General features: G+C 47.8%; 3 protein-coding genes across 13 annotated transcripts in view; 1 reads left to right on the top strand and 2 right to left on the bottom strand.

Annotated features, from left to right (window-relative positions):
• The window catches only part of LOC310670137 (uncharacterized protein), a 45,694-nt gene extending 41,945 nt beyond the window's left edge, over positions 1 to 3,749 (bottom strand). For 2 of the 6 annotated variants that reach the window (XM_083424871.1, XM_083424876.1), the window contains exon 1: positions 3,310 to 3,748. In XM_083424871.1, the coding sequence (XP_083280997.1) occupies positions 3,310 to 3,471 (162 nt within the window). In that variant the 5' untranslated portion in view covers positions 3,472 to 3,748. Of the gene's footprint in view, positions 1 to 1,151; positions 1,533 to 2,665; positions 2,788 to 3,309 lie in introns of those variants that run through there. The other 4 variants (XM_083424874.1, XM_083424873.1, XM_083424875.1 and 1 more) reach the window with 4 other exon arrangements.
• A 1,402-nt stretch (positions 3,750 to 5,151) lies between these two features.
• On the bottom strand, positions 5,152 to 19,466 carry LOC310670269 (uncharacterized protein). Its single transcript, XM_083425338.1, has 6 exons — positions 19,351 to 19,466; positions 18,943 to 19,024; positions 12,754 to 13,832; positions 11,553 to 11,694; positions 8,707 to 9,879; positions 5,152 to 6,456 (listed from the first exon to the last, which is right to left on the bottom strand). The coding sequence occupies exons 3-5, from the start codon at positions 13,528 to 13,530 to the stop codon at positions 8,708 to 8,710; spliced, it is 2,091 nt and encodes a 696-aa protein (XP_083281464.1). The 5' UTR covers positions 13,531 to 13,832; positions 18,943 to 19,024; positions 19,351 to 19,466; the 3' UTR covers positions 5,152 to 6,456; position 8,707.
• On the top strand, positions 16,645 to 25,257 carry LOC310670415 (zinc finger and SCAN domain-containing protein 21-like). 6 transcript variants are annotated; one of them, XM_083425744.1, is made up of 5 exons: positions 16,645 to 16,886; positions 21,137 to 21,219; positions 22,680 to 23,422; positions 23,662 to 23,764; positions 24,386 to 25,257. In XM_083425744.1, the coding sequence occupies exons 1-5, from the start codon at positions 16,810 to 16,812 to the stop codon at positions 25,081 to 25,083; spliced, it is 1,704 nt and encodes a 567-aa protein (XP_083281870.1). In that variant the 5' UTR covers positions 16,645 to 16,809; the 3' UTR covers positions 25,084 to 25,257. The 6 variants fall into 6 exon arrangements, with proteins under 6 accessions (XP_083281870.1, XP_083281871.1, XP_083281872.1 ...); XM_083425745.1 differs by having other exon boundaries at positions 16,646 to 16,886; positions 22,683 to 23,422; XM_083425746.1 differs by lacking the exon at positions 16,645 to 16,886 and adding an exon at positions 20,370 to 20,716 and having other exon boundaries at positions 21,140 to 21,219.
• Positions 25,258 to 25,561: the final 304 nt, after the last annotated feature.

The following is a 25,561-nucleotide window of genomic DNA, read 5'->3' on the forward strand; positions in this document are numbered from 1 at the left end:
TTTAGTAGAAATATGATAAGGATTTAAGTATAGATAAATTTTAAGATTCTGATGGTAAGATAAGGTTAAAATAAATGAAGACAACTAAACGATAGAAAGCAGTGAAAGATGGAAAGGATTTGCTGATTTAATTATTAACTGGAATACAAAAATGGGAGGTGGGAGGAGGTCGAGGAAATAAGTCAATGAAAGATAAAGATATGGAAAATGGATGTGTTTTTAAAATCTTTTTGTTTTTTCTTGTTGTGTTGATGTATTGTTTTTTCTTTTATTTTTGATGTATTGTTTTCTAATTTTTTTACTGTCTTTTGCTTTTTTTGTAATTATAAAACCTTTAATAAATATCATTAAAAAAAAAATTAGGTCAGGAGGAAGGTGCAGGGAGATACGGGCCCAGCACATTCCCAACTCCCGTTTGTTAGCCTTGCTGTCAGTGCAGGACCACAGCTGGTAAATTTGTGCAACTACCCATGCGGAGTCCTTTTCTTTTGCCCTCTCTCACTAAAGGTTGGGTGGGGGTCCTTCCTGGAGTGATGCATTCTGGTTGTGGGGGCCAGGAGACTGCAGTGGCGGCTAGAGTTTTTGGTTTTAAACTTGGGTCAACTTAGGCTTCAGTGTAACTTTGCTGCAGCAATGCATTAAAAACTGTGCCTATTTGTAACCCAGCTTTTCAGGCTGTGATTCAGTCATCTGAACCTGGCCATTATCTTAATAAATCTTGGAATAACCTTGCAAGGGAGGCCAGTCTTATTTAATGCGACTACACATGGGATTGCTGAGGCTGCAAGACGTGCCAAGATTTTTACCTCAGTAATTTTTTTTTACCTCCAAACCAAAGAGCGTTTTGGAAATGGAGGCAATTTAGATGAGGAAAATGGGGGTTGGTGGAAGGTCACCTCTTCTGACGTAGCTTCTTCTCTGATAAAATTCAGAGTCACCTGCAGCTGTTTAGGTAAACTGGGAATAGCAGGAGATATGATCACAAACCTCCCATGTAAGGTTTGGTCCAGCAAGCCTTTTTAAAGTGGATTAGAGAGAAAGTGCAGGGAGGAGGAATATTCACCACCATAGCTAACAGAACCTCCATGTCTAGAGGCAGTGGACCTGTGACCTCCAGGTGCTGGAAACCCAGGTGAGAGGAGGGCACTTACCTTTCCCAGAAGCCCCTCAGTGTCTGGGAGCAGGGTCTGGTCTGTCCCCCCTGCTCTCCCACTGGGCCACTGACTGGCATCCGCAGCTCCCCTGAAGGAGAGGGCACCATCCCCGGAGTGGGGAGAACTGGGAGCCTGTGGGGTTTCCCACCCTGAACGAGGGGGCTGCATCGTCTTCAGGAAATCCTGCTTCTGGGCCTCCCAGTGCTGCTGCGGCTGCCCCTCCTCTGGCTCCTGCTTGATTTGACAGAAATCTGCCCGAGGAAGAAGATCCCTTGTGGTCCCAACTTGGCCGGCAGGAGGTTTCTTTCCTTTGCACTCCAGTCTCTCCCTCTGAATGGGTCTCCTGGGTCCCTGCTCTTCCATTTTTACGCCACCCTGCTGGAAAAGAAGTAAACACAAAATAAAATACAACACAAGAATAAAAACAAAAGCACATTTTTTAACCATTAACCAGTTTTTGAAATATATTATTACTCTTTCTATTTCTGATGTTCAGGATGTGAATGACAATCACTATGTCACCCAAACGACTCCACCCAGGGACAAGGGGAAGTTATCCAAAGACTGGGGGAAACATCAAGGTTTATGGAAGTATAAATAATATTTAGGGGGGGGGGAACCAAGGCAGAGGGAGGGAAATCCAAAAGCAACCCAGTGAGAGGACTGAGCATGTTCAGTGGACAGGGAATGCTGATCCTGGCTGCAACTTCTAGCATGTTGGAAAGGCAGCAACAGGTCTTTGTATATGATTAAGGCTGCGACAGACCCACCGAACATTGAAAGTACATGGCTCCACCCAAGAAATCCTGCCAGCTGCAGTTTGTTAGGGGTGTTGAGAGCTGTAGCAATAAACTACAGGTCCTGTGGTTCTCTGGGGGAAGCCACGTGCTTTAAATGTATGGTATCTGCACAGCCTAAGAAACAATCTGACAAAAGGAATATTGACCAACAAAATCAAAGAACTCACTCCAACACATTTTAAATTTGATGGTCACAGACTCTCTTGACTGAAGACATTCTTCAGAGTTAATGTTCTCAACATCCTATGGACACAAACTGCAATGAGATTTCTCTCTAATTGCTTTGATATTTTTTTCCTTAAAAATATGAAGCAGTATAGAAATGGAAGGAGTAATAATCTGAACATGAATAGCTAATTTCAATCTCGCCTTCCTCAGTCTTTTACAATACTGTCTTCGACGTTTTTATTATCATTAGTTCATTTCCATATGCCACACTTCTGAAGAATCCTCCTTTCCTCTGCATTCTCAAAACTGGCACCCACTTTCAGCTTTAATCTGAAAACTCAGTTGTAGGAGGAATATAAAACCTTTAACGAAACAGGCTTAAGGCTCTCTCACTTATTTACACCCAGACACAAGAGGTCACTAGCTTTGATAGCTTGGGAAAATATCCTACGCTTTCCTATGCGTTCTCCGGGGAATAGCTCTATTAGCTGTTTTATTAGCCATGACTGATCAACAGAGCCTCCATGTGTAGGCACAGTGTACCTTGATGTGGAGAAGGCAAAAGAAGCCATTTCCTTGCTAAATGAATCGGATGGACATCATTGCCACAAGATGCAGCGATGGTGGTGGCTAAGAGAGCTTTAAAAGGCGATCAGACCAATTCATGAAGGAGGGCGATAGGTTTATCAATGGCACGGTCAGAGTAAGGGGGGCAGGAATAGTGGATTGCAAAGGGTGTCAGGGGGGCTGCAGAGTGAGAGGGGCACCTCCCTGCTGCACTGCTCTTCCTCCCCCCCCCTTCCCTCTCCGCCGTGGGGAGGACCTTCGAAATGGGCTGGGCTCCCTGATAAGGGACAGGGAGAGGGGTGGCAAAAGCCCCAGGTACGCCGCTGATCCGTGAGCGACTATATGCATCGTCCACCGCGAAGCAGCAGCTGCCTTGGACCCCTCATTCTGCCCCTTGAGCTCAGGACTGAAGGGAGCAGCTCCCCAGGGTCTCCGGCAGGGTCCGTGCCAGCCTGAGCCAGAGATGTTTGCCCCTGTGCCCTCCTGCAGATGCCCTGAGCTGCGCCCCTTCCCCTTCCTGCCCGGTTGGGGGGCGCCCTGCAGCCTCTGGCTGGGCTCGGGGCCTGATCCTGCCAGGCGCACGTGCGCTCCTCCTCCTCCCCCCCCCCCGCCTCCTGCACCTCGGACTCCTCGCTCAGTCCCTGCAGCGGAATCCGGCTCCTCTCCGGGGAAACTCGCCAGGCCACGGGCCGCTGCTCCTCCGCCCTCCTCGGCGGGGGACAGGAAAGTGCAGCCGCTCTCGAGTCCCCCTGGCTGGCCCCGTTTCCTGCCTCTCTGAGCATCGGAGCTCGCTGGCTGTGGGTTGGGCCCTGGGAGGCTGCGAGGCTGGATGCGCCCCCTTGCAAGGCGAGGGCTGCGAGACCGCCCTGCTGCTTCCCCTGCCCTCGAATTTGCAGCCCGCTGCTTCTGATCCTGGAGGTTCCGCTCTTTGCTGTCGGGGCAAATGGATTAGCCCTATGAGATCTGGTCCATTCCTAGCTCTGGAGCAGCAGGGAACAAGCTTTTTGCACCCTTCTCTAGGGATGTTCACACGCCGCCATCTGTGTCCCAGTGTACACAAATCGCTGAGCTGTTGGGGTAAAATAATAATAATAATAATAATAATAATAATAATAATAATAATAATAATAATATACCGTGCCCATCTGGCTGGGTTTCCCTAGCCGTTCTGGGCAGCTCCGAGCAGAATTATTTTTTAAAAAAAGAATAAATCATCAAACATTAAAAACTTCCCTAAACAGGGCTGCCTTCAGATGTTTTTGTATTATTTTACAAAAACAGTATTGATTTTTAAAATATGGGTTCACTGGTGATCATAACCGAGGTTTTCCAAATGCAAAAGCTAATAGGTTAAGGCAGTGGTGACTTATGGAGGGCTGGGGGAAGTGGGGTGCTGCAAAATGCCTGCCCTCCTGGCTAGAGTTGCCATATTCCAAACAGTGAAAATCTGAACTGAAAAATTCATGAGCTTTTGGGGCAAAATCTCAAAATTGCTATTTCTGAGCTATTTCTGTGGAAAAACGGCTCCCATACACCCAGGTTTCTGTGGTTGAGGCCTTGTCACCTGAGAGAGCCGTGTCCAACCCACCCCAGATTCTTCTGTTGTAATAAACAAGTTAAAGTAAAGGTAAAGGGTAAAGGGACCCCTGACCATTAGGTCCAGTCGTGGCCGACTCTGGGGTTGCGGCGCTCATCTCGCTTTATTGGCCAAGGGAGCCGGCGTACAGCTTCCAGGTCATGTGGCCAGCATGACTAAGCCGTCTCTGGCGAACCAGAGCAGCGCACGGAAACGCCGTTTACCTTCCCGCCGGAGCGGGACCTATTTATCTACTTGCACTTTGACGTGCTTTCGAACTGCTAGGTTGGCAGGAGGAGGGGCTGAGCAACGGGAGCTCACCCCGTCGCGGGGATTCGAACCGCCGACCTTCTGATCGGCAAGTCCTAGGCTCTGTGGTTTAACCCACAGCGCCACCCACATCCCTAATAAACGAGTTAGTATAGTTTACGGCTTTCACACCCACCCCACATTCCCCATTCCTGTTTCTCTTCCACGTATTATCGGATTGTGATGTTGGCTTAGATGGTGGGTTTAGATCCCCTCCTTTACTACAGACACCCCCAAACAACCCTGGGAAGTGTAGTTTGTTAAGGATGCTGAGAATTGTGAGGCGGCCCCTACTCCTCTCACATAACTACAGTTCCCAGAGTAGTTTAACAGACAATACCTCTTCACAGGGAACTATGTAGCTCTGTGTGGGCAATCTGGAGGGGTTTTTTTCTAAGGCTTTCAGCACCCTTGAAACTACACTTCCCATGGTTCTTAGGGAGAAGATGTACCTGTTTAAAGTGGTATGATACTGGCTTAAATGTACCGTGCAGACAGGGCCCCAGTCTTAAGCAAGACACACAGGAGAAAGTGAATCAGATCCACCCACCCACCCTCACAAAAAAACCTGACTAACTTTTTTTAATAATTAAAAAAAACATTTTATTTAATTTTTTTGAAAAGAGCAGGAAATTTTAAGTAACCAAAGAAGAACAAAGCAAAGGCAGTAGATTCCTTCTGAGCAGGTTCTGTAATCCTTAAGAAAGCAGCAACTCTGAGGAAACCTTTTGTCCAAAATCAAACCAGTTTTTTCTTACTTGATTTCCCCCCTGAGCTACTCTGCATTGGGAGGGGGGCCAGAATAGCCCCACTGCAAAGCCTAGGGGGCACAAAGGAAACAACCCCTCCCTGCTGTTGACTATCAGCAACTACTCTCGCAGGTAAACTGCTCATAAACAGGGGGCTCCATATAGTTATCGTTACCTCTTGTGGTGAGCTCAGGTGCTGAATGCTCACAGCATTTATTCAGAAACAGGTCACCCAGAAACAAGAAGGGAGGTATTAGCATGCTCAGAGGGAACACCAAGGTTTTGCAGAAATACAAAAAAAGACCCCCTAACCCCGCAATATTAAAAAACCCAGAACAGCCCAATAAGGACTGAGCATGCTCAGTGGCAACCAAGTGCTATGTGTTTGTTCGGAAGAGGGGAATGGAATGGAATATCCTAGGAGAGGGCATCACGGGCGGGCTGGCTGGCTGGCTGCAGTGCTGAATGTGAACATTCCAGAGGTCTTGTATGCCTTGAAAAATAGCCCATCCTCCAGGAATATATGAAAACCTACCTTAACACCACCACCAATTATTTTGATCTGGCTCACAAATAATTCCACCTCTACTGCCAACTATCCCTTTGGGTTGAAGGAACATCAAAAACACCAAAATGAGCAAGAACCTAATCCCCCCCCCCACCCCATACAAAAGTAACCACCCCCATTGCCAGCAGCTATAAAGCCCATTTACACAACCTAATCCTATGTAGGTTTACTCCAAAGTAATTCCCCGCTGTGTTCAGCTAAGTGCACACAGGATTACAGCTACATAGGTCTACAAATGTCTAACTCATCCGCCTCCAACTCTTCCTTCTATTTATTTATTTTTCCAAACAGCACACAAATGGCATAAAGAGATGCATACTTTTCAAAAAGGCATGAGGAAGATGAAGTACATCCACAGGGGAGCAAAGAAGGGGAGATAACTATAAGCACAAGGGGGAAAGGAACCAGAGAGCAAAGAATTCATTCGGCCAAGCAGCAAGTCATTCGATTTCCACTTGGACGTAAACTCTGCTCCACAAGCAGAGAGATGATCAGGTTCCAATTCAGTTTGACAATTCAGCATCCTTTAGAGGTCTCTACTCTTCAGTTTTCTTCAGATCCAGCCCTGCATAAGAATGGATTTCTTTTAAAAGCATGTATACATCCTTGTTGCTTTTGTCTTTACCCAAACCCACAAACCCCCTCTTTCCAAACTTGTATTTGGTCGCATCCACACCATGCACTTAAAAGCACAAAACAATCCCAGGAACTGTAGCTCACCTCCCGCCCCAAAGAGGTACAATTCCCTCCCACCTCCTTCCCCAAGCCTAGCTAGTGCTCTCTCAGTTCTGAGAAGGTGGGAAAGCTTTAGCGAAGGGGTCAGCAAACTTTTTCAGCAGGGGGCCGGTCCACTGACCCTCAGACCTTGTGGGGGGCCGGACTATATTTTGGAAAAATAAAATAAAATGAATTCCTATGCCCCACAAATAACCCAGAGGTGCATTTTAAATAAAAGCACACATTCTACTCATGTATAGACACACTGATTCCCGGACCGTCCACGGGCCGGATTTAGAAGGTGATTGGGCCAGATCCAGCCCCTGGGCCTTAGTTTGCCTACCCATGCTTTAGGGTAAGGTTACCAGACGTCCCCATTTCCCAGGGACAAGTCCCCGGATTTACAAATCAATCCCCTGACAAAATCCATTGAAGTTGAAAAGTGCCCCGGATTTATTGAAAAAAATCTGGTAACCTTCTCAGAAGGCCCTGTCAGAGCCTTCATACCTTCTTCCCAAAGTTGGGCACCTCCTTACCTGGGCTTTGCAGTGCCTCCTTCACAAAGGCTTTGGGAAGACAGTGTGAGGATTGGGGCAGGGGGCAAATTTAGGCCTCGCACAGGGAGCCATAGAACCCAAATCCGCCACTGCCTCAAGAAACCAGCACCTGTAGGATTCCCTGGGGTGGGGAATGTGCTTTAAAAATATGGTGTTGATGGTGACCTTTCTGTTTCTCAAAACACATCAGGCCTTTCTTCTACCAAGTCAGGTAATTTGTCTCCCTGGGTCAGTGTTATCCACTCTTGTCTGGCAGCAGATCTCAGGGCAGACTTTATCACTGGCAACCTAGTTTTCAGTGCTAGCTGCCTAGTCCTTTTAATACAGGGAATGGCAGGGACTGAACCTGACGGCGAAATCGGAGCTCTACCACTGAGTGGTAAGGATGGGCAGAAGATCAGGATCTAGTGATAGATGGCTAGGCGATTGATTTGCTGATGGTTCCATAGATAAATTTAGGGTTAGTTCTCAGTTATGGGATAAACCTGGGTCAGGGCTGCATAGGATGAAAACGATGCTCTGTGTTTGTTTTAAAGGCCTGCACATGGAAAACTAGTATGGCACAGAGAGAGGGTGGGATTCAAGTAAGTCGCATGCAAGGAATGAGGTTTATTCGTGCAGCAGACTTTGCAAAGGGTTTGCAGCCAGGTTTATACAGTGGTACCTCAGGCTGCATACGCTTCAGGTTACAGACTCCGCTAACCCAGAAATAGTGCTTTGGGTTAAGAACTTTGCTTCAGGATAAGAACAGAAATCGTGCTCCGGCAGTGCGGCAGCAGCAGGAGGCCCCATTAGCTAAAGTGGTGCTTCAGGTTAAGAACAGTTTCAGGTTAAGTACGGACCTCCGGAACGAATTAAGTACTTAACCCGAGGTAACACTGTAATTTCAGTGGAGAGAGGGAAGTTTTTAAGTTGAAACTGGGGAGCAGGGTTGGGGAGTTGAAGGTGCCTGAGTAATTCTCTGGGGGTCTGATCATAGCTGTCAAGCGTCCCTTATTTGGCGGGACAGTCCCTTATCCCAGTGCCATGTCCCGCTGCTGTCCCTTATTGATGATGTCCCTTAAATAAGCTACTGAAGGTAATGGGACCCTTTCTATGTCCAGCTGTGCTTTGTCAACAACAAATTGTTGCTGTTTTTGTGTGTTGAATATATGCTAGATGGTAATTTATGGACCTAATAGGTATCTAAAGCCATTTGCACGCAACAAAATATGCATTTTATCAAAGTAATTGTTGATCCTTTATTTTGGCTGCTGATCCCTTATTTTTGAGGCAGCTGGTCCCTTATTTTCAAATATGTAAGTTGGCAGCTATGGGTCTGCTAGAACATTTGAGAGCAAAGGGGAGGGAGTCACAAGGTTAAATAAAGGAAAGAGGGAATAAAAAAGCTGGTGGACACAAATGAAATATGCAAAAGGTCACAGGCCAACAATCTGCATGAAGTACATGTTGCCTGGGTGTCAGGTCATTTCTCCCAATAAGAGTATTTGTACGGACTTTTACAAATCAATTCAATTCAGTTCTTCAATTCAATTACTTACCTCACAGGGTTCTTGTGATGATATAAGATGGGTGCAAAAAGACGTCGTCAGATGGAAGCTCTTCTTCGGTTTTGATCGTTTCTGGAGATTCTTTCCTCGGTCCGTGGATTTTCTGATGGCTAACAAGGTGTGTCCTGCGATTGAACCTTTTCCCACAGTCAGGGCATCCGTAGGGTCTCTCTCCAGTGTGGATTCTCTGATGACTGATAAGGTTTGTGCTGCGATTGAACTTCTTCCCGCAATCTGTGCATTCAAACGGCTTCTCCCCCGTGTGGATTTTCTGGTGCATCTTCAGGCCTGACCGGCGGCAAAAGCTTTCGCCACAATCTGAGCATGTGTACAACTCCCTGGCTGTATGAATGCTCTGATGTCTAATGAGGTGTTTGTTCCGGCTGAAACTTTCGCCGCACTCAGAACATTTGAACGTCTTCTCCCCCGTGTGATTTTTCTGGTGCCTAATGTAAGTCGATCGATCGCAAAAGCTTTTGCTGCAGAGCAGGCATTTGTACGGTTTCTCGCCCGTGTGGCTTCTCTGGTGTGTTATGAGATGGTGGCTCTGGCTGAAGCTTTTCCCACATGCGGTGCATTTGTACGGCCTGTCTCCAGTGTGAAGCCTCTCGTGTCTCACCAGACTTGACTTGTCGCAAAACTGTTTGCTGCAGGAGGAGCACGAGTATGGCTTCTCACCCGTGTGCATTCTCTGATGTGAAATAAGGTTTGAGTTCCGACTGAACCCCTTCCCGCAGTCCAAGCATTTGAACGGCTTCACTCCCGCATGGATTTTGCTGTGGTTATTGAGATGTGAGCTCCGCCGGAAGTTTTTGCCACAGTCTGCACACTCGTACGGCTTCTCCCGGCCATGGACTCTTATATGCATGATGAAGCCAGCTCTGGAGATAAACACTTTGCCACAATCGGAGCAGTCATAGAGTTCCTGCCCCGAGTTGTTCCTCTGATGTCTGTTGAGGCCGTGGAACAATCTATCACTTGGCCTCTTTAATTTGGGGGTTGCCTGTTCGGCTGCCGTTTCACCCTCCGGCGCAACGGATTCATTCCTATGCTCCTCTGTTCCGTATTCCTTTGGCTCCGTTGGTTTCGAAATTGTCTCCTCAAAGTCCTGGCAGTTCTCTCCTTCTAGTGGCATCCCGTCATTTTCATCCTGACCATCGTCACCTGATATTAATATAAGAATAATGAAAACCATCATTCTTCCTATATCTGATTTTCAGGTTGCGAGTGGCGTTGCTGATGTAGCCAAAACACAGGATTTGTGGTGGTGTGAGGGAAGAACTAAGCTACCTGCAATGCGATTGGTCAGTTAGTTAAATATCTTTATTTGTTTGCTATGCCCCTGGCAGAATGACTCCATTCACACAGAAGAGGGTGTGTGGAACCCCGAGATCTGCAGAAGTGCACAAAAATAATTTGGTGAAGAAAAACCTAAAAGGGGGAGGGACCCACAAAACAGTCGATGGAGAGATGAACTTGCCCCCTGGCCATAGAATACTGATTGACATTTTAGGGGAGGAGGGGCAGCTGTGGGACAGCAAACCAGGAGAGGGAATGGGCTGAAGTGGCTGGAATCCTGAAAAGAGGCAATCCATGGTGTAACACGTTGTTGCAGGTCCTGCATGCCATAATTACAATAAGCATTTATGCAGGAACATGGAAGCAGTGGAGGCTGGTGCCCATTGGAGCTGGTAGGGCGGAAAGCAGACCAACAGAATCAATGACAGGCGGGGACAATAAATTCCAGCTGTATCTCCAGCCTCCTCCCTCCCTCTCTGCTGAGTTCCACAAGTGCCAACCCCAAGGAAGAAGCTGACAGGCAGTGCCAACAGCTGGGGTGGCTGTAAGTTTAAAAGGTTAAAAAAAAAAGTCATCTGGCAAAGGAAAACTTGAATTTGATGGTAGAGCTGGGCTATATCTGATTTTCAACATTGGCAATATATTGCCAGCTAAACATTGTGATCTATTGATATAGGACAGGGGTTAGCAAGCTTTTTCAGCAGGGGGTCAGTTCACTGGCCCTCAGACCTTGTGGGGGGCCGGACTATATGGGGGGAAATGAACGAATTCCTATGCCCCACAAATAACCCAGAGATGCATTTTAAATAAAAGGACACATTCTACTCATGTAAAAACATGCTGATTCCCGGACTGTCTGCAGGCCGGATTTAGAAGGCGATTGGGCCAGATCCGGCCCCCGAGCCTTAGTTTGCCTACCCATGATATAGGACAATGTCTGAAATAAGGGTGGAGCTGATTTTCAACTTTGTGATATATCACCAGCTAAACATCTTGATATATCAATATATCCCAATGTCTGAAATAAGGATGGAGCTACGTAAAGGCACTGGCTGGCTTCGCGGTTTTCCCCACATTGCAATTTTTGCACAACACACACACATAATTTGCAATATATTGCCAGGTCAATAACTAAGCCCATATCACGATATGGACTTCAAACTGGTTTTGAGTGACATATCAACATATCGCCCTGCCCTAGTTGTTGGGGCAGCGCCTCATTTATCTAACAGATCCACTGGGTAGAACCTGTTTTATAGCAGGCCAAATTATTTCTGCATTGAGCCCAGCATGTTCTGCTTTGTATGTTCTCTGTAACCTTTCAAAGAAGGTTTCCTTGTCAGCTGGTACTCAATCCTTTTTAATTTGGAAGATGCTAGGAATCGAACCTGTGAACTTAGGTGGTGGAACATGTGCTCAGCTATGGGAACACCCACCCGTCCCCAGAGCAAAATGGCATATGTAACAGAAGTTTTGAAAAGGAAACAAGAGCAAGATAAGCAAGTGTACAACTTGCTTCCAGTGCAGCTCATCCTTGCCTAGCACACTGGCTTCTTCTTCCTCCTCCTCCTCATCTTCCCCTTCCTCCTTGACCTCCCTGTAGAGCTGCCTGAGGGTCAGATCCATCGAAGAACCTTCTCCCGCAGAGAAATTCATAGCAGCCTCCTCTTTCATTCCCACCTGAAACAACGGGAGAGAATTTCAGTACAAGATGGCTCAGGGGTGGGGCACATAAGACAAGTCTTGCTGAATCAGACCAACATCCTATTTCCTGCCATGGCCAGTCAGAGGCCTCTGGGAAGCCCACAAGCAGGTCTAAAAGTCAACAGCCCTCCCCAAGACGGAGATGTATATACTGCATTCACCTATCGTGGCTAAAGAGCCATTGGTAAGCTCACTCGCTACAAATTCCTCATCCCCTTTTAAAGCTGTCTGAGCAGGTGGCTGTCACCTCATCTTGTGGCAGCGAGTTCCACAAGCTCAGCCACACATTTTGCTTGAAGAAGTGTGGTTTCCTGCCCACCCCACTCCATGTCCTGAATCTACTCATCATCAATCTCACTGGAGGATATTTCCCACCCCAATCACCCTGCTGCAAAGTCTAGCACTGCAAAGAACACAAACATTTCGGTCTCTTCCTCTACTTTATGCATGAATGCTGTAAATCTCGCTCATGTCCCTACCCACTTTTGTTGCATCTCCCCCCCCCCCCCGGAAGCAAAAAAGCCTTTCCTTGTAAAGAAAGTGCTCCATGGGACATTTTTGCTTGACCTGGTTTGCATCTCTCCCAGTCACACAAAGCGACTATTACCAGAATGACTCATCCCGTAAGCCAGGGAAAGGGAACCGGGTCCAGCCAGCGGGCTGGATCCTGACCCACCCCTGCCAATCACCTGACGCCACAACAATGTCAGGTGACCTGTTTCTGTTTGCCTGGGTGCTTTGAAACAAACAAACACAGCACTGCACGTCATCACCCGACGTGTGGCGACTGCAAACTGCAGGGCTTTGCAGGTACTGACGGGCAACTGATTTTTCAGGGCTTGCTGCTGTGATCATCTGTGCTTGCAAAGGCACAGGGCTCAAATGGCCCGGCAAGACAACCTGGGAGGCTTAAGTGGCCCCAATTAGGCCCACGGACCTCAGGTTCCCCACTACTGCCGCCAGCTAAGTACCACAGCTTACATACATCCTACCACCAATAGCACGGCCTGCTCAGGACAGTTGAGAAGAAAATACCTGTTGGTCCTGCCTCTGAGCTTCTCGCTGCCTCAGGAGAAAATGCTCAGCAAGGGCTACAGCGTGGAAGCAGCTCTCTGAATCGCGTTCTCGGATCCAGCTCAGCATTTCTGGGGGCAGGATGGCCAAGAATTGCTCCAGAATCACCAGCTCCAGGATCTCCTCTTTGGTGTGCCTCTCTGGCATGAGCCACTGGTGGCAAAACTTCCGCAGTTGACAGTAGGCCTCCCACGGCCCCTCGGCTTCTTCATAGCCAAACTGCCGGAAGCGCTGGCGCTGGCATTCGGGACTGATGGACTCTGTGGCCTCGGCCTCGCTTGCCTGCTCGTCGCTGCTCCCACTGTCACTTTTCACACTTTGGGCCTCTTGGGCTGTCCGGGTGCATCCCATCCCGAGCCGGGGCCTTGTCCTGCCTTTAGCCCACCGGCTGGTGGACGCTGCTCCTTCGGAGTGGGAAAGGGAATCCTTAACATCGTCCGTCAAGGCTGTCTCTTCCAGTTCCAGGTCTCCCTGCCCTGACAGAGGGGACTGTGAGGCATCTGGGTAGTCCTGCCACTGCCGGGACGACGGTCCTTCGCCAACTTCCTGTTTAATGCCTTGCGGCGATGCTGCAACAATAACCGTCTCCACCTCGGAGGCCAGGGAGGTCTCCCCGGTTCTTTGCAGCCCTCTCCTGGATCCACGTTCTCGCCTCTCCATTTTTATTTCTGGCTTCACGTGCTGGTCAAACTCATGAAGGTCCAGGGGCGAGAATTCTGCTGCCTTCTCTGTCGTCATTTCCCACCCACAACCACCCTCTCTCTTTTTTTTAATAAGCGACGATCCTAGCTAAGCTCTGTCCCTCCATCCCCTTTCAGGCCAACGTAGCGGAAAGCTTCTTTGCTTCGTAACTGCAATTACAGCAAGGCGGCAGCAAGTCGAAGCAGAACTCCAGCCATGATAAGAGTTTCTGGGAACCGCCCTAAGACCTCCGGGTATAGGGGGGTATATAAATTCAATAAATAATAATAATAAGCAGACCCCAAGAGCTCAGGCCAATGCCAATCTTCCTCAGACGTCTTCGCTCGCCTGGGGCTGCCCTGAAGGACAAAAAGCACAAACAACAAGTGAGGCAACAAGGAGAACATTGCTCTTCTCCCTAGTAAGAAGTGTATTTTGTTTTTTTACAAGTGGAACCTGCAGCAAAAATGGTGCATTGTGTCCTCACCTCCAAAGAGAAAGGCTGCTTTTTAGGCTTCCAGTTAGCCAGGACACTTCATTTCATTCTCCAATCCCACCTACTCCCCCCTCCCTCCGACAGTATATTCTTGTACATCAGCAAACATGGATAGCTCAGTTGGTTTAGAGTGTGATGCTGGTAATGCCAAGGTTGCAGGTTCAATCCCTGTATGGGACAGCTGCATATTCCTGCACTGCAGAGGGTTGGGCTTAGCTGATCCTCAGGGTCGCTTCCAATCCTATGATTCTATTATTTGGATTCCTGCAATCCTGGCTATACCTCCCTCTGTTTCTACGCAACCCCATTGTGGCTTAAAGTTGTCAGCGCTCAACATGTGAGCGCATTATTACAAGGGAGTGATTTATTTTAGTGCATTCATTTCCCACTGTTTCAAGGCTGTTGTGATCCCCATTCAGTTACCCTAGAACAGGGGACAGAAAACTTTTCCAGCTGTGGGCTGGTCCACCGTCCCTCAGACCTTGTGGTGGGCCAGACTATATTTTGGAGGGAAAAAATGAACAAATTCCTATGCCCCACAAATAACCCAGAGATGCATTTTAAATAAAAGGACACATTCTCCTCATGTAAAAACACCAGGCAGGCCCCACAAATAACCCAGAGATGCATTTTAAATAAAAGGACACATTCTACTCATGTAAAAACATGTTGATTCCTGGACCGTCTGCAGGCCAGATTGAGAAGGCGATTGGGCCGGATCCGGCCCCCGGGCCTTAGGTTGCCTACCCCTGCCCTAGAACAAGCCAGGATATTTTTTTTAAAGCTTGATGCAAGAATGGCACCAAAGTAGACATCAGTTGAGTGCATTTTATAATTAAGATGTCACCACCAGAAATTCAGTTTCTATGGTAACACACGGGAAGTCTTGAATCCAAGTACAGTGGTACCTCGGGCTACAGATGCTTCAGGTTACAGACTCTGCTAACCCAGAAATAGTACCTCGGGTTAAGAACTTTGCTTCAGGATGAGAACAGAAATCGCATGGCGGTGGTGTGGCGGCAGCAAGAGGCCCCATTAGCTAAAGTGGTACCTCAGGTTAAGAACGAACCTCCAGAACGAATTAAGTTCTTAACGCGAGGTACCACTGTACTAACCAAGTACTGACCCTGCTTAGCTTCCAAGATCAGGCAAGACTGAGCTTGCTCAGGTGAAAACACGAGCAGGCACATGTGCAGCATTCTGTCACCAAGCCGTGAAGAGCAACATTAGGGGAGAGGTGTTTCCAGCTACCCCACCTCCTGTCTTGGAAGACTTGCAAGGTGCTGTAGGAGGAGAGGGACTCTGAGCAACTGAGCCCTGGGATCATCATCCGAGGTGCTTCTTCGTGCGTCTCCTCCACAAGAAGCCTGGAGGGCGGCAACATGAAAACGGCCTTTTTTGTGGTGGCTCCCCATTTGTGGAATGCTCTCTCCACTGAGGTTCACCTGGTGCCTTAGGTGGCAGGCAAAAACATTTCGATATAACCAGGCCTTCGGCTGATTAACATTATATGGCCTTTTAAATGTGTTTGGGGGGGGGGCGCTATTGGTTTGTTTTTGTTTTATTATGTCTTTTGTATTCACATTTTGTAAATTTTTGGGGGGGGGGGAATTGCCCTGTGATCTTTGAAGGGCAGTATACAATTATAATAAATGAATGAATAAATAAAAAAAAATAACATCATGGGAAAGGTGTTTCTAGGACCAAGGTGAAACTGTCAAGCTTCCTTGTTAACTTTGCTATTGGATATTACGCTATTTTCTTATATTTATATTTATAGTAAAGTGAAGAGCTTTAAAGGTTAAAACCAGCACTTTGAACTGAGCGTGGGAACACATGGGGAGTCAGTGGCAAGGAGTACCATAGCTCAGCTTCCCTCAAGTTACCATAAATACAGACATTTTCTCTAGGGATATTGTGGAGTCAGCTGAACAAAATGGAAATGGCTTTATCCATTATTTCCCCCCCTTCTAACACCCACATGCCTCTCAAAGTAGTATATTTTCCTGTTCTCCTACTGATGAATGGAGGAAATAGAATCTATATGCCTCAATAGCCGCCCCCCACTCAGAAATTGCTCTGTAAGCAGTCTAGCCATCTGTATGCATGCCTTCTCAGAAAATGCAGGAATTAATCTACCTATTTGTTGAAACTTGTGTAATAGAGCTTTGCACATGCTCTTGTGCTCTGGAAGTTGTTTTTATACAGAAAGTGGCTCTGATCAGATATGAGAGAAGCCCAACAACCCCCACTTTTGAGTTTGCTACAAAATGCTGCGTAAGCTGGCTATTCAAGAAAGTCAGTCACAAGATGGCGACGTCTGGTGTCTGTTTCTAAACTTGCACAGGTCAGCTGTATGGGCAAGAAACCAGCACAGGCTGGCAGATGCAGACAGGACAGGAGCGGGGTGGGGTGGGGGAGAGACTAGAAAGTTCTTGCAGTGGTACCTCGGGTTACAGATGCTTCAGGTTACAGACTCCGCTAACCCAGAAATAATACCTCGGGTTAAGAACTTTACCTCAGGATGAGAACAGAAATCATGCGGCGGCAGTGGGAGGCCCCATTAGCTAAAATGGTACCTCAGGTTAAGAACTGTTTCAGGTTAAGAACGGACCTCTGGAACGAATTAAGTTCTTAACCCGAAGTACCACTGTACTTTGCAGTTTGGGCGAACAAGGAGTGGGGAGGGGAGAAGCTAATCTGTTATTTCTGCCTGCTTGAGTAAAGTTCCTCTTTTTTGCCTGCTCGTTTGTAACTCACTATAAGAAGGGCCCTTAAACCGATTCGGGGCCTCAGTCTTTGAGAGATATCTCACTGGGGTCACCTGCGCAGGTCAATAAATGCTGACCTTCCTTGGAAAGTTCCAGTGTCTGTCGTCATTGACTGGAGATTCCTGCAACATTTCCACACTCAGCTGGTACCTTATTCTCCCACCCGACCTCAAGCTGGCAATTTCTTTTTTCTTTTTCCTTCCCCCTAGAGTTTTTACGTTTATTCCCTCTTCCAAAAACACCTTTATTCTCTTATCCCATTATAGTCCCAGTTTTTTAAGAAACTGTGGTAATGAATATCAACTTTCCTTTGTAGGAGAATGTACTTCAAATAATACTAGCCCTTGGTGCTGTGGGTTAAATCACAGAGCCTAGGACTTGCCGATCAGAAGGTTGGCGGTTCGAATCCCCGCGACGGGGTGAGCTCCTGTTGCTTGGTCCCTGCTCCTGCCAACCTAGCAGTTCAAAAGCACATCAAAGTGCAAGCAGATAAATAGGTGCCGCTCCGGCGGGAAAGTAAGTGGCGTTTCCGTGCGCTGCTCTAGTTCGTAAGAAGAGGCTTAGTCGTGCTGGCCGCATGAACCGGAAGCTGTATGCCGGCTGCCTCGGCCAATAAAGCGAGATGAGCGCCACAACCCCCGAGTCATCTGTGATTGGACCTAATGGTCAGGGGTCCCTTTACCTTTACCTCCTCTGGCCTCCTCTCAGAAGATGGAGGCCTTACATCTCTAAACCCACAAGGCTTCCTTGTCCTCTTTGCTCAGGAAACGAGGAGCTACTGGTCCTGGCTTGAGCTTTCGCCACAGCACTGGCCCAATTTAGAGGCAACAGCATTGCTAGGAGATATGGCAGGCATGTGAAAAGCCCACCAGCCAGGCTGTGGTATGGAAGCCCACCTGAAAGGAGGCCCAAGGCCCACTGGTGGCTTACGAGCCCATTCTTTGAGATGCAGCACTTTTAAGCGATTTCAATTTAATATTGTATTTATATTGTTGTAGTCCATTCCAGTGACCTGCTTGTGAAGGCCAGATAAAGTACTACTAGCAAAGGACGCGGGTGGCGCTGTGGGTTAAAGCCTCAGTGCCTAGGGCTTGCCGATCGAAAGGTCGGCGGTTCGAATCCCCGCGGCGGGGTGCGCTCCCGCTGTTCGGTCCCAGCACCTGCCAACCTAGCAGTTCGAAAGCACCCCTGGGTGCAAGTAGATAAATAGGTAGGGAAGGTAAACGGCGTTTCCGTGTGCTGCTCTGGCTCGCCAGAGCAGCGATGTCACACTGGCCACGTGACCCGGAAGTGTCTTCGGACAGCGCTGGCCCTTGGCCTCTTTGAGTGAGATGGGCGCACAACCCTAGAGTCTGTCAAGACTGGCCTGTACGGGCAGGGGTACCTTTACCTTTACCTTTAATAAATAAGATTATCACCGCTCTTTATTAGTGGGTAAAGGGCAAGTAAGAACTTCCGGTATGCGTTTAAGTGGAGTTTGATATGAAACCAAAACCTTGTTGGCTCTAATGTCTTCCAAATGCCTGAGTTACATCCTGCTGGGATTATTGTAACACACTCTGGGTGGGGCCGCCATTGCGAAATGCTCAGAAATTTCAACGGGATCAAAGAGCTGCCGAGAGATTGCTGACCGGGGATGGTTAAACGTTGCATATGACACCCTTGTTACAACAGGGCCATTCAAAGTGCTGGTTGTGACCTGTAAAGTCCTATACAAGATGGGTCCTTGGCATCTGAAAAACTGCATTGCTTCGTATGAACCTGCCTGATCTCTGGGATCTTGGTGGGAGCCTGTTCTCCCAGGGACGCTTGCTGAGGGCGCAGGGCAGGGCCTTCTTGGCGTTGGCACCCAGACTATGGAACTCCCTCCCTGGAGAGGTTAGACTGCCTCCCTCCTTGTCCTTCCACCAGCATGTTAAGACTTTATCCTCCCAACAGACTTTGGGGGAACTGACTGCTTTTTAGTGAAAGGGCTGGCTGCTCTGCTGCTCTTATTGCAATTTTTGGTCTGAGATTTTCTTTCCCTCCTCCCCGCAGCATGGATTTTCACCGCGCTAATTACATTGCACATCCAGCTGTTGAATGGAAGTGCAGAAGGAGAGCGCAAATTATGGGATGTCGAGGCCCCCTCCCCTCCCCCTCTTCCCCCGCCTGCAGCTCTTCTGCTCCCCAAGAACCAGGCAAACCCGCCTTCCAACTTACCGGTCCCGGGCGAGGCCTCCTTCCAGCTCCTCCCAATGGAAGCTGCGATGACAGGGGCTCTTGGCAGGGAACCTGCAGCTTCCTAGCAAACACAATCAGGCATGCATTTTAAATTTTTTTTAACAAAAAGCAACAGAACAGTTTGCAAATTTGCAAGGGGAGAAAGAAGAAGGAGGAGGCGGCGACCACCAGCTCCGGAAGATTGCATTCGGCAGGAAGGAAGATTCTCCTCCTCCCTCCCCAAACCCTCTTCCTCTCTAGCCATCTGAACTGCGCTGATTTAACCATTAGAGAACCACGGGACGCTTTAACGGACTATGCATTTTTATTTCTATTTTTTTAAAGAGAAGGTTCAGCATTAAAATGGCATGTGCTCTGCCTGGTGGGCTGGGGAACCTGACATCCTACCTGCAAGCCTGTATTAATCTGAAAGGGGCCGGGGGCCGGGGTGGGTCACGCTGGCCTTTCCGCCCCTTTCCTTCGATGAAAGAGAAGATCCTTTGTTTGAAAAGGGGCCCTGAAAGGGTTAAGTGGAGAGAGAGCACTGATTTCCTAGATGGGCTTGAAAGGTCATGGAACGGCGCTGGATTCCTCTTCCGGCCCCTCCCCTTTGGTTGGAAGAGGGGGAGGGGGGATGTTGCAGCAGTAGAAAGGCAGCTGTCAGCTGTCACGGACCTCGTTCTTTGTAGCGGAATTGCAATTGCTGCGCCAGTTTTTCTTTTTTAGCAGCAAATATAATCCCGGCCTGTTTTCTGCCTGTTTACAGTGTTGTTTCTAATGATTTAGGTGGCGTCCCTTGGCAGGCTCACCTGGGGATAAAAACTTACCAAATAAAGTGGTGAAAATATGAAATAAATATGCTTAGGATTGCACCCCTGGTTTGTAGTGACTGTTCCCGTGATGAGTGAGGATGGGAGCAGGAGTCCCAACAACTTGAGGCCCATAGAATCAGCCAGTGCTCCCCCCCCCGGGGGCACTTAAGGGTACGCAGTACTAGCACATCTCTCTCTCTTTCTCTCTGGTTGTTAAAATGTGTAGCACTTACTGTAACAACCTCATAGTGAGCACCAGCACCTGTTTTTCTAGGGGGGAAAGCACTGGGTTCAGCATTCCTGCTTTATGCTGATTTATTTAAACATTGCTGTTTTTCACCTTGCATTTCCCAGATTCTACTTCCCTTTTCATTTATTTTATTTTATTTTTTTATTGGATTATGATTTGATATGTTAATTGGATGTTTTTTATTGGAAAATTAATAAACGCTCTAACAAAAAGAAGAAGTATGTTTCACTGATTTCCGTGGTGTTCATTCCCCAGAAACTTTGAATAGCATTGAAGCTGTGATGCTATTCTTTATTTCCCTTTTCATTTTGATACATATTTTAATGATTTTTTTTATTATTATTTATGTGAGCAGCCTGGAGAGGACCTTCCTGGAAAAGGGCTAGGTATACAGTGCAATAGAATCAATGGGGGAACCGTGTTTGTGTGTTAAAGTGGCCCTTCACGCCCCCTTTCTGGCCCTGCTTCGCACTCACCCTGAGTGTTTTTACTTAGCTAGAGGAGGGGTGTTGGTTGTAGAAAGTAGCTTTCTGCACAAAGGCAAAATTTCAATGACTTGCACCCCCCACTTTTTTCTCTGGCCCCTGCTGACATGTGCCCCCACTCCAGAAGGGAATGTGGCGCTCAGGGTGAAACAAGTTCTCTACCCCTGGAATGAATGAATGAATATGCTCACTTGCTTGGGGGAAAACACACTGGGACCTCTTAGTGAGTAAACATGCATTGACTTGGGTTGTAAGCAACACATGTATTCTCCCCACCCTCTTCTCATTTTATATCATTTGATTTAAGCATCTGGCCAGGAGTGTGGTATTTGGGGGGGTGGGGTAGGGGCAGCAGCCCTAATTTTTACATCTAGTCATTTCATTGAAATCCAGCTCACTTCTTCTGCAGAGATGCTCATGGGGTTAATTGCACAGAGCTCTGTTGCCTAGAGAGGAGCGGGGAATGTGTGTGCATTGCATGTATGTGTGTGAAAAGGAGAGAGAATGAGAGTTTTTAAAAGATGAAGCTACTTTCCTGCACAGCTGCACAGAGAGCTAAAAAGAAAAAGGCAACCAACCCCCTTCCTGTCCTGCTGTTATTTCCTTCCTGATTATTTAAAATAATAATAATAAACTTCCCCTTTTAGGAGCATATGCTATCCTTGGTGCTACTGGAGGATTGTAAATACAGTACTCTCAGAAGGTGCAATGCAAAAGCTACAAGGAGCAGGTGAGTTTAAGCAGGGATGTGGATTCAGGGGAAGGAGGGATAAAAGCAGAAGGGGCAGGCATCTGTGTGTGTCAGAAGGAAAGGAGGGTTCTTGCAGAGCCTGCAGAGAGGTTAGATAATGCTGGCTATTTGTTGAGCATCCCCTCTGATTACTGCATTTTATTTTGCAGGAAGCTTAGATGTCTGCATACACTCTATATATTTATAGCACATTTCTCCCACCTGCCCTAAAGAATCCCGGGAACTGTAGTTTGTTAAGGATGCTGGGGATTGTAGCTCTGTGAGGGGTAAATTATACAATTCCTGAGACTGAATTCATGGTGTATACACCAGTTATCCCACACTTTCCAATGCATTTCAACCATCACCTTCCTGATCGCAAAAGTCTGATTTTAGGGTTTCTTTGCTGCACTCTGGCAGCATCCAGGCTGTCGCCATTTTCAGGTAGGATTCAATCATGTAGCTCAAATTCAGCTTGTGCAATTACAGTTGATATCAATGAAGGAATACAAATCATTTACCTTTCAAGCTCCTTTCCTTTGGTTGCCTCCAGATTATCTCTGTGTTGAGCAACTCAGGGTGAACTTAGCTGAAAAGACTGCCTGCCTCTGCATAGGCCCGTAAGATCACTTAGATCATGCTGGGAAATTCTATAAGGTTGCTTTACATGTCTTGTAGAGACCTATCCTTTTGCCAAAGTTTTCCTTGACCCATAAGATCAAACATGTCCACACCATACCTTGGAAGCACTAGACTCCCCCAAAGCCTCATGGGAACTGGAGTTTGTTGAAGGTGTTGGGAATTGTAGCTCTGTGAGGGGTAAACTGGAGTTCCCAAGATTCTTTGGCAGAAGCTATGCACTTTAAATGCATGGTATGGATCTGCACATTCCTGTTTTTATTTGTTTCGGTATGGAATTGTTTATTTATATAACACTTTTTAGCCTAAAGGTGCCCAAAGTCGTGAAGACGATTAGTACATATCAGTATAAAAGAAAATGCACAGTAAAAGTACAGTTAATAAAATGCACCGCTCAAAGCAATATTAACAGGATTTTCAACATCATGGGGTGGGAGGATGTTCCACTTAGAGCAGGTCAAAGGAAAGTCCTCCATTTTAGAAGCAGAGTTTTAACCTGTGTTGATACATAGAATCATTGAATTGTAGAGTTGGAAGGGACCCTGAGGATCATTTAGTCCAACCCCCTGCAATGCAGGAATATGCAGCTGTCCCATACAGGGATCAAACATGCAACCTTGGTATTATCATCAGCACCATGCTCTCACCAACCAAGCTACCCAGTATTACTGGTTTTATGTTGTTGAATATTTTTTTAATGTTGTTGATATTGTTTGAGGGTTTTTAAATCTTTAATCAGTTTATAAAATTTTGACATAAATAAAATCCCTTTTTTCCAAATCACGTGACAAAAAGACTGACTTTTCTTCTCTTCCTCCAAGAAGCAAAGCTAGGGACAAAAATGGAAAAGCAGGAAGCTTCAACAGGACCTGAGCCTGGGAACAAACAAGAAGGCAGAGGAAGAGATCCTTGTGTTGTCCAAGCTGAGACCACCCATGAGCTCCTGACTGGGGTGGCCCCTCAACAAATCAAACAAGAGCCGGAAGAAGGCCGAGAATGGCGCTGGGAGGCCCAGTGGCAGGAGTTCTTGAAGACAGCCAAGTCCCCTCACTCAGAGTGGCGGCACCTGCAGCTGCCCAGTCCCACCTCGGAGGAGAACTCAAAGTCTTCTCAGGCTCCCTTGAAGGGGACATCCAATGCCATCCTGCGGCCTATAGGGGCGTGGCTGACTCAGACCCTGCCTGACCTCCTTGGAGAGGCCCAGCAGGCGTGTCGGAGCCTAGACTCCCCTCGGACGATGAAGGTTGAGGAGGCTCTGGAGGGGGACGCAGCCAGGATGGAGATGCGGCGACAACACTTCAGGCAGCTGTCCTATCATGAGGCCAAGGGCCCCCGGGAGATCTGCAGGAAGCTCCGGGAGCTTTGCTGCCAGTGGCTGACTCCCAAGAAACACACCAAGGAGCAGATCTTAGATCTGCTGATCCTGGAGCAGTTCTTGACCATTATGCCTCGGGAGATGCAGAACTGGGTGAGGGAAAGAGGCCCAGAGACATGTGCTGAGGCGGCAGTCCTGGCCGAGGATTTCCTCTTGATACTCCATGAGTCGGAGAGACGGGAAGTAAAGGTATGAGGCGTATGAGGTGTTTTGGTCACTTTGAGGTGCCAATTGGAGTGGTGGCTGGTTTATTTGGGCAACTGGGCCTCACCAAGCTTGGTCTGTCCTCAGCCAGATCCCAGATCCCTGGATCTGTCCAATGGGGAATCGAGTCCAGCATCCAACTAGATGGGAAGCCTACACTGCTTGCCTAAAGTTCTAGAAATGTATGCATGTTGTTGACTTCTTCTCCCTTTCCTCCACTCCAGGTTCCAGGGCTCTTGGAAGAGACCATTATTAATGCCTCCAAGTCAGAGCAAGATTTACCAGACTCTGCAAAGATGCAACTGTCCATGGAAGTCACACCGCTGGGTAAGGATTGGTGTGCGCAAAACGGTCAGTTGCTAGAGCCCCTTTTCCACTGGTAGAAGAACGTAGGAAGCTGTCTTAACCTGAACCAGACCCACTGGCCAGTTTGGCTCAGTATTACCCACACTGACTGGCAGCAGCTCTGCAGGATTGCAGACAGGAGTGTTTCCCCAGCCTTTCCCAGAGATGCTGAGATGAAATCTAGCACTTTCTTCAAGCAAGACAGATGCTCTGCCACTGAACAATGGCCCCTTCCCAAATGATGATAATGATTAATTTATACCCTGCCCATCTGGCTGGGTTTCCCCAGCCAGTCCGGGCTGCTTCCAGCACAGTAAAAACTTCCTAATACAAGGCTGCCTTCAGATGTCTTCTAAAAGTTGTGCAGTTCTTTATCTCCTTGACATCTGATGTGAGGGCATTCCACAGGGAGGGTCTCGCTGCCAAGAAGGCCCTCTGCTTGGTTCCCTGTAACTTCACTTCTCACACTGAGGGAACTACCAGAAGGCCCTCGGAGCTGGACCTCAATGTCTGGGCTGAACGATAGGGGTGGAGACGCTCCTTCAGGTCTTTGCAGAAGCTCTGTCTCATGCCCACAGATAATGATTCTCTGCTTATTCCTAGGAGTCCAAGACCCAGTGCTGGAGAACGAAGAGGAGCCCTTTCATGTGAAAAGTCCCGAGCCTGGAGATGTGGGATCCAGCGGAATATCCTTAGAAAGAGCCAAAGATAACGTCTTCCAGGCTCCCAAGTTGGAAAAGATCCCTGGAAACAAGGGGGGACCAGAAAGGCACCAGGAAAGCTTTCTGTGGAAGATAGCACAGCAGGCCTTCCTCTGCGAAGGAAGTTGCCAGACTTTCCACGAAAACGTCGTCCGTGACAGGACGTGCTCACGGAACAGCGTCGCCAGCACCGACTACGAGAAGAGCCTCCGCCAGAGCTTGGACCTCCTCAAGAACCAGAAGAAACGGCTGAGGAAGTTCAAATGCTCCTACTGCGGGGCCACGTCCAACATTCGAGCAAACATTGTCGCTCACGAGAGAATCCACACCGGCGAGAAGCCCTACGGCTGCTTAACCTGCGGCAAGAGCTTCAGCCGGAAGTCGACCCTCGTGCGGCACAAGAGGACCCACACGGGGGAGAAGCCGTACGAGTGCTCGGCGTGCGGGAAGAGCTTCAGCATCCGGTGTAACCTTTTGCGGCACGAGAGGGTCCACACGGGAGAGAAACCCTATCACTGCAAATGCTGCGGCCAGAGCTTCAGTCGGAGGCTCTTGCTTGTGATTCACGAGAGAACCCATGCAGGAGAGAAACATGTATAGAAGCTTGGAGTGTTAGGGGAGAGATGTCACTCTTTCCCTTCCTCTTTCTCTCTCTCTCTCTCTCTTACATATAGGACACCAAGTTGGCTACCCCTGAAATATCTCTTGCAATACCTAGAGCATCCACTGGGTGCCACTATTTCCCCTCTCACTGATAAACACAATTTCCACCAAGGGCTTTGTTTTCCTTTGCAACTTCTGGCAAGTATTAGTACAGTAATATTGTGAAATATGATATAAATTTCCTGTATATATTACATTTATAAATATGGAAATAACTACATTTTCCAAGGGGTGATGTGCTTCAAATGTGCAGTGTATGTGCAGGCCTAGCCGCAATGCACACTAGCTGACATTGTTCTTTCTTAGTCTAGCCTCCCTCACAAGGTTCTTGGGAGGATAAAATGGGGGGTGGGGGGTGGAGAGAGAACAATGTATGGCCTTTCTGGGTGGGCAGACTAAGAACTGAACAGATGAA

The sequence above is a fragment of the Podarcis tiliguerta genome, assembly GCF_965153285.1.
Source record: "Podarcis tiliguerta genome assembly, chromosome: 2".
NCBI classification, from domain to species: Eukaryota; Metazoa; Chordata; class Lepidosauria; order Squamata; family Lacertidae; genus Podarcis; species Podarcis tiliguerta.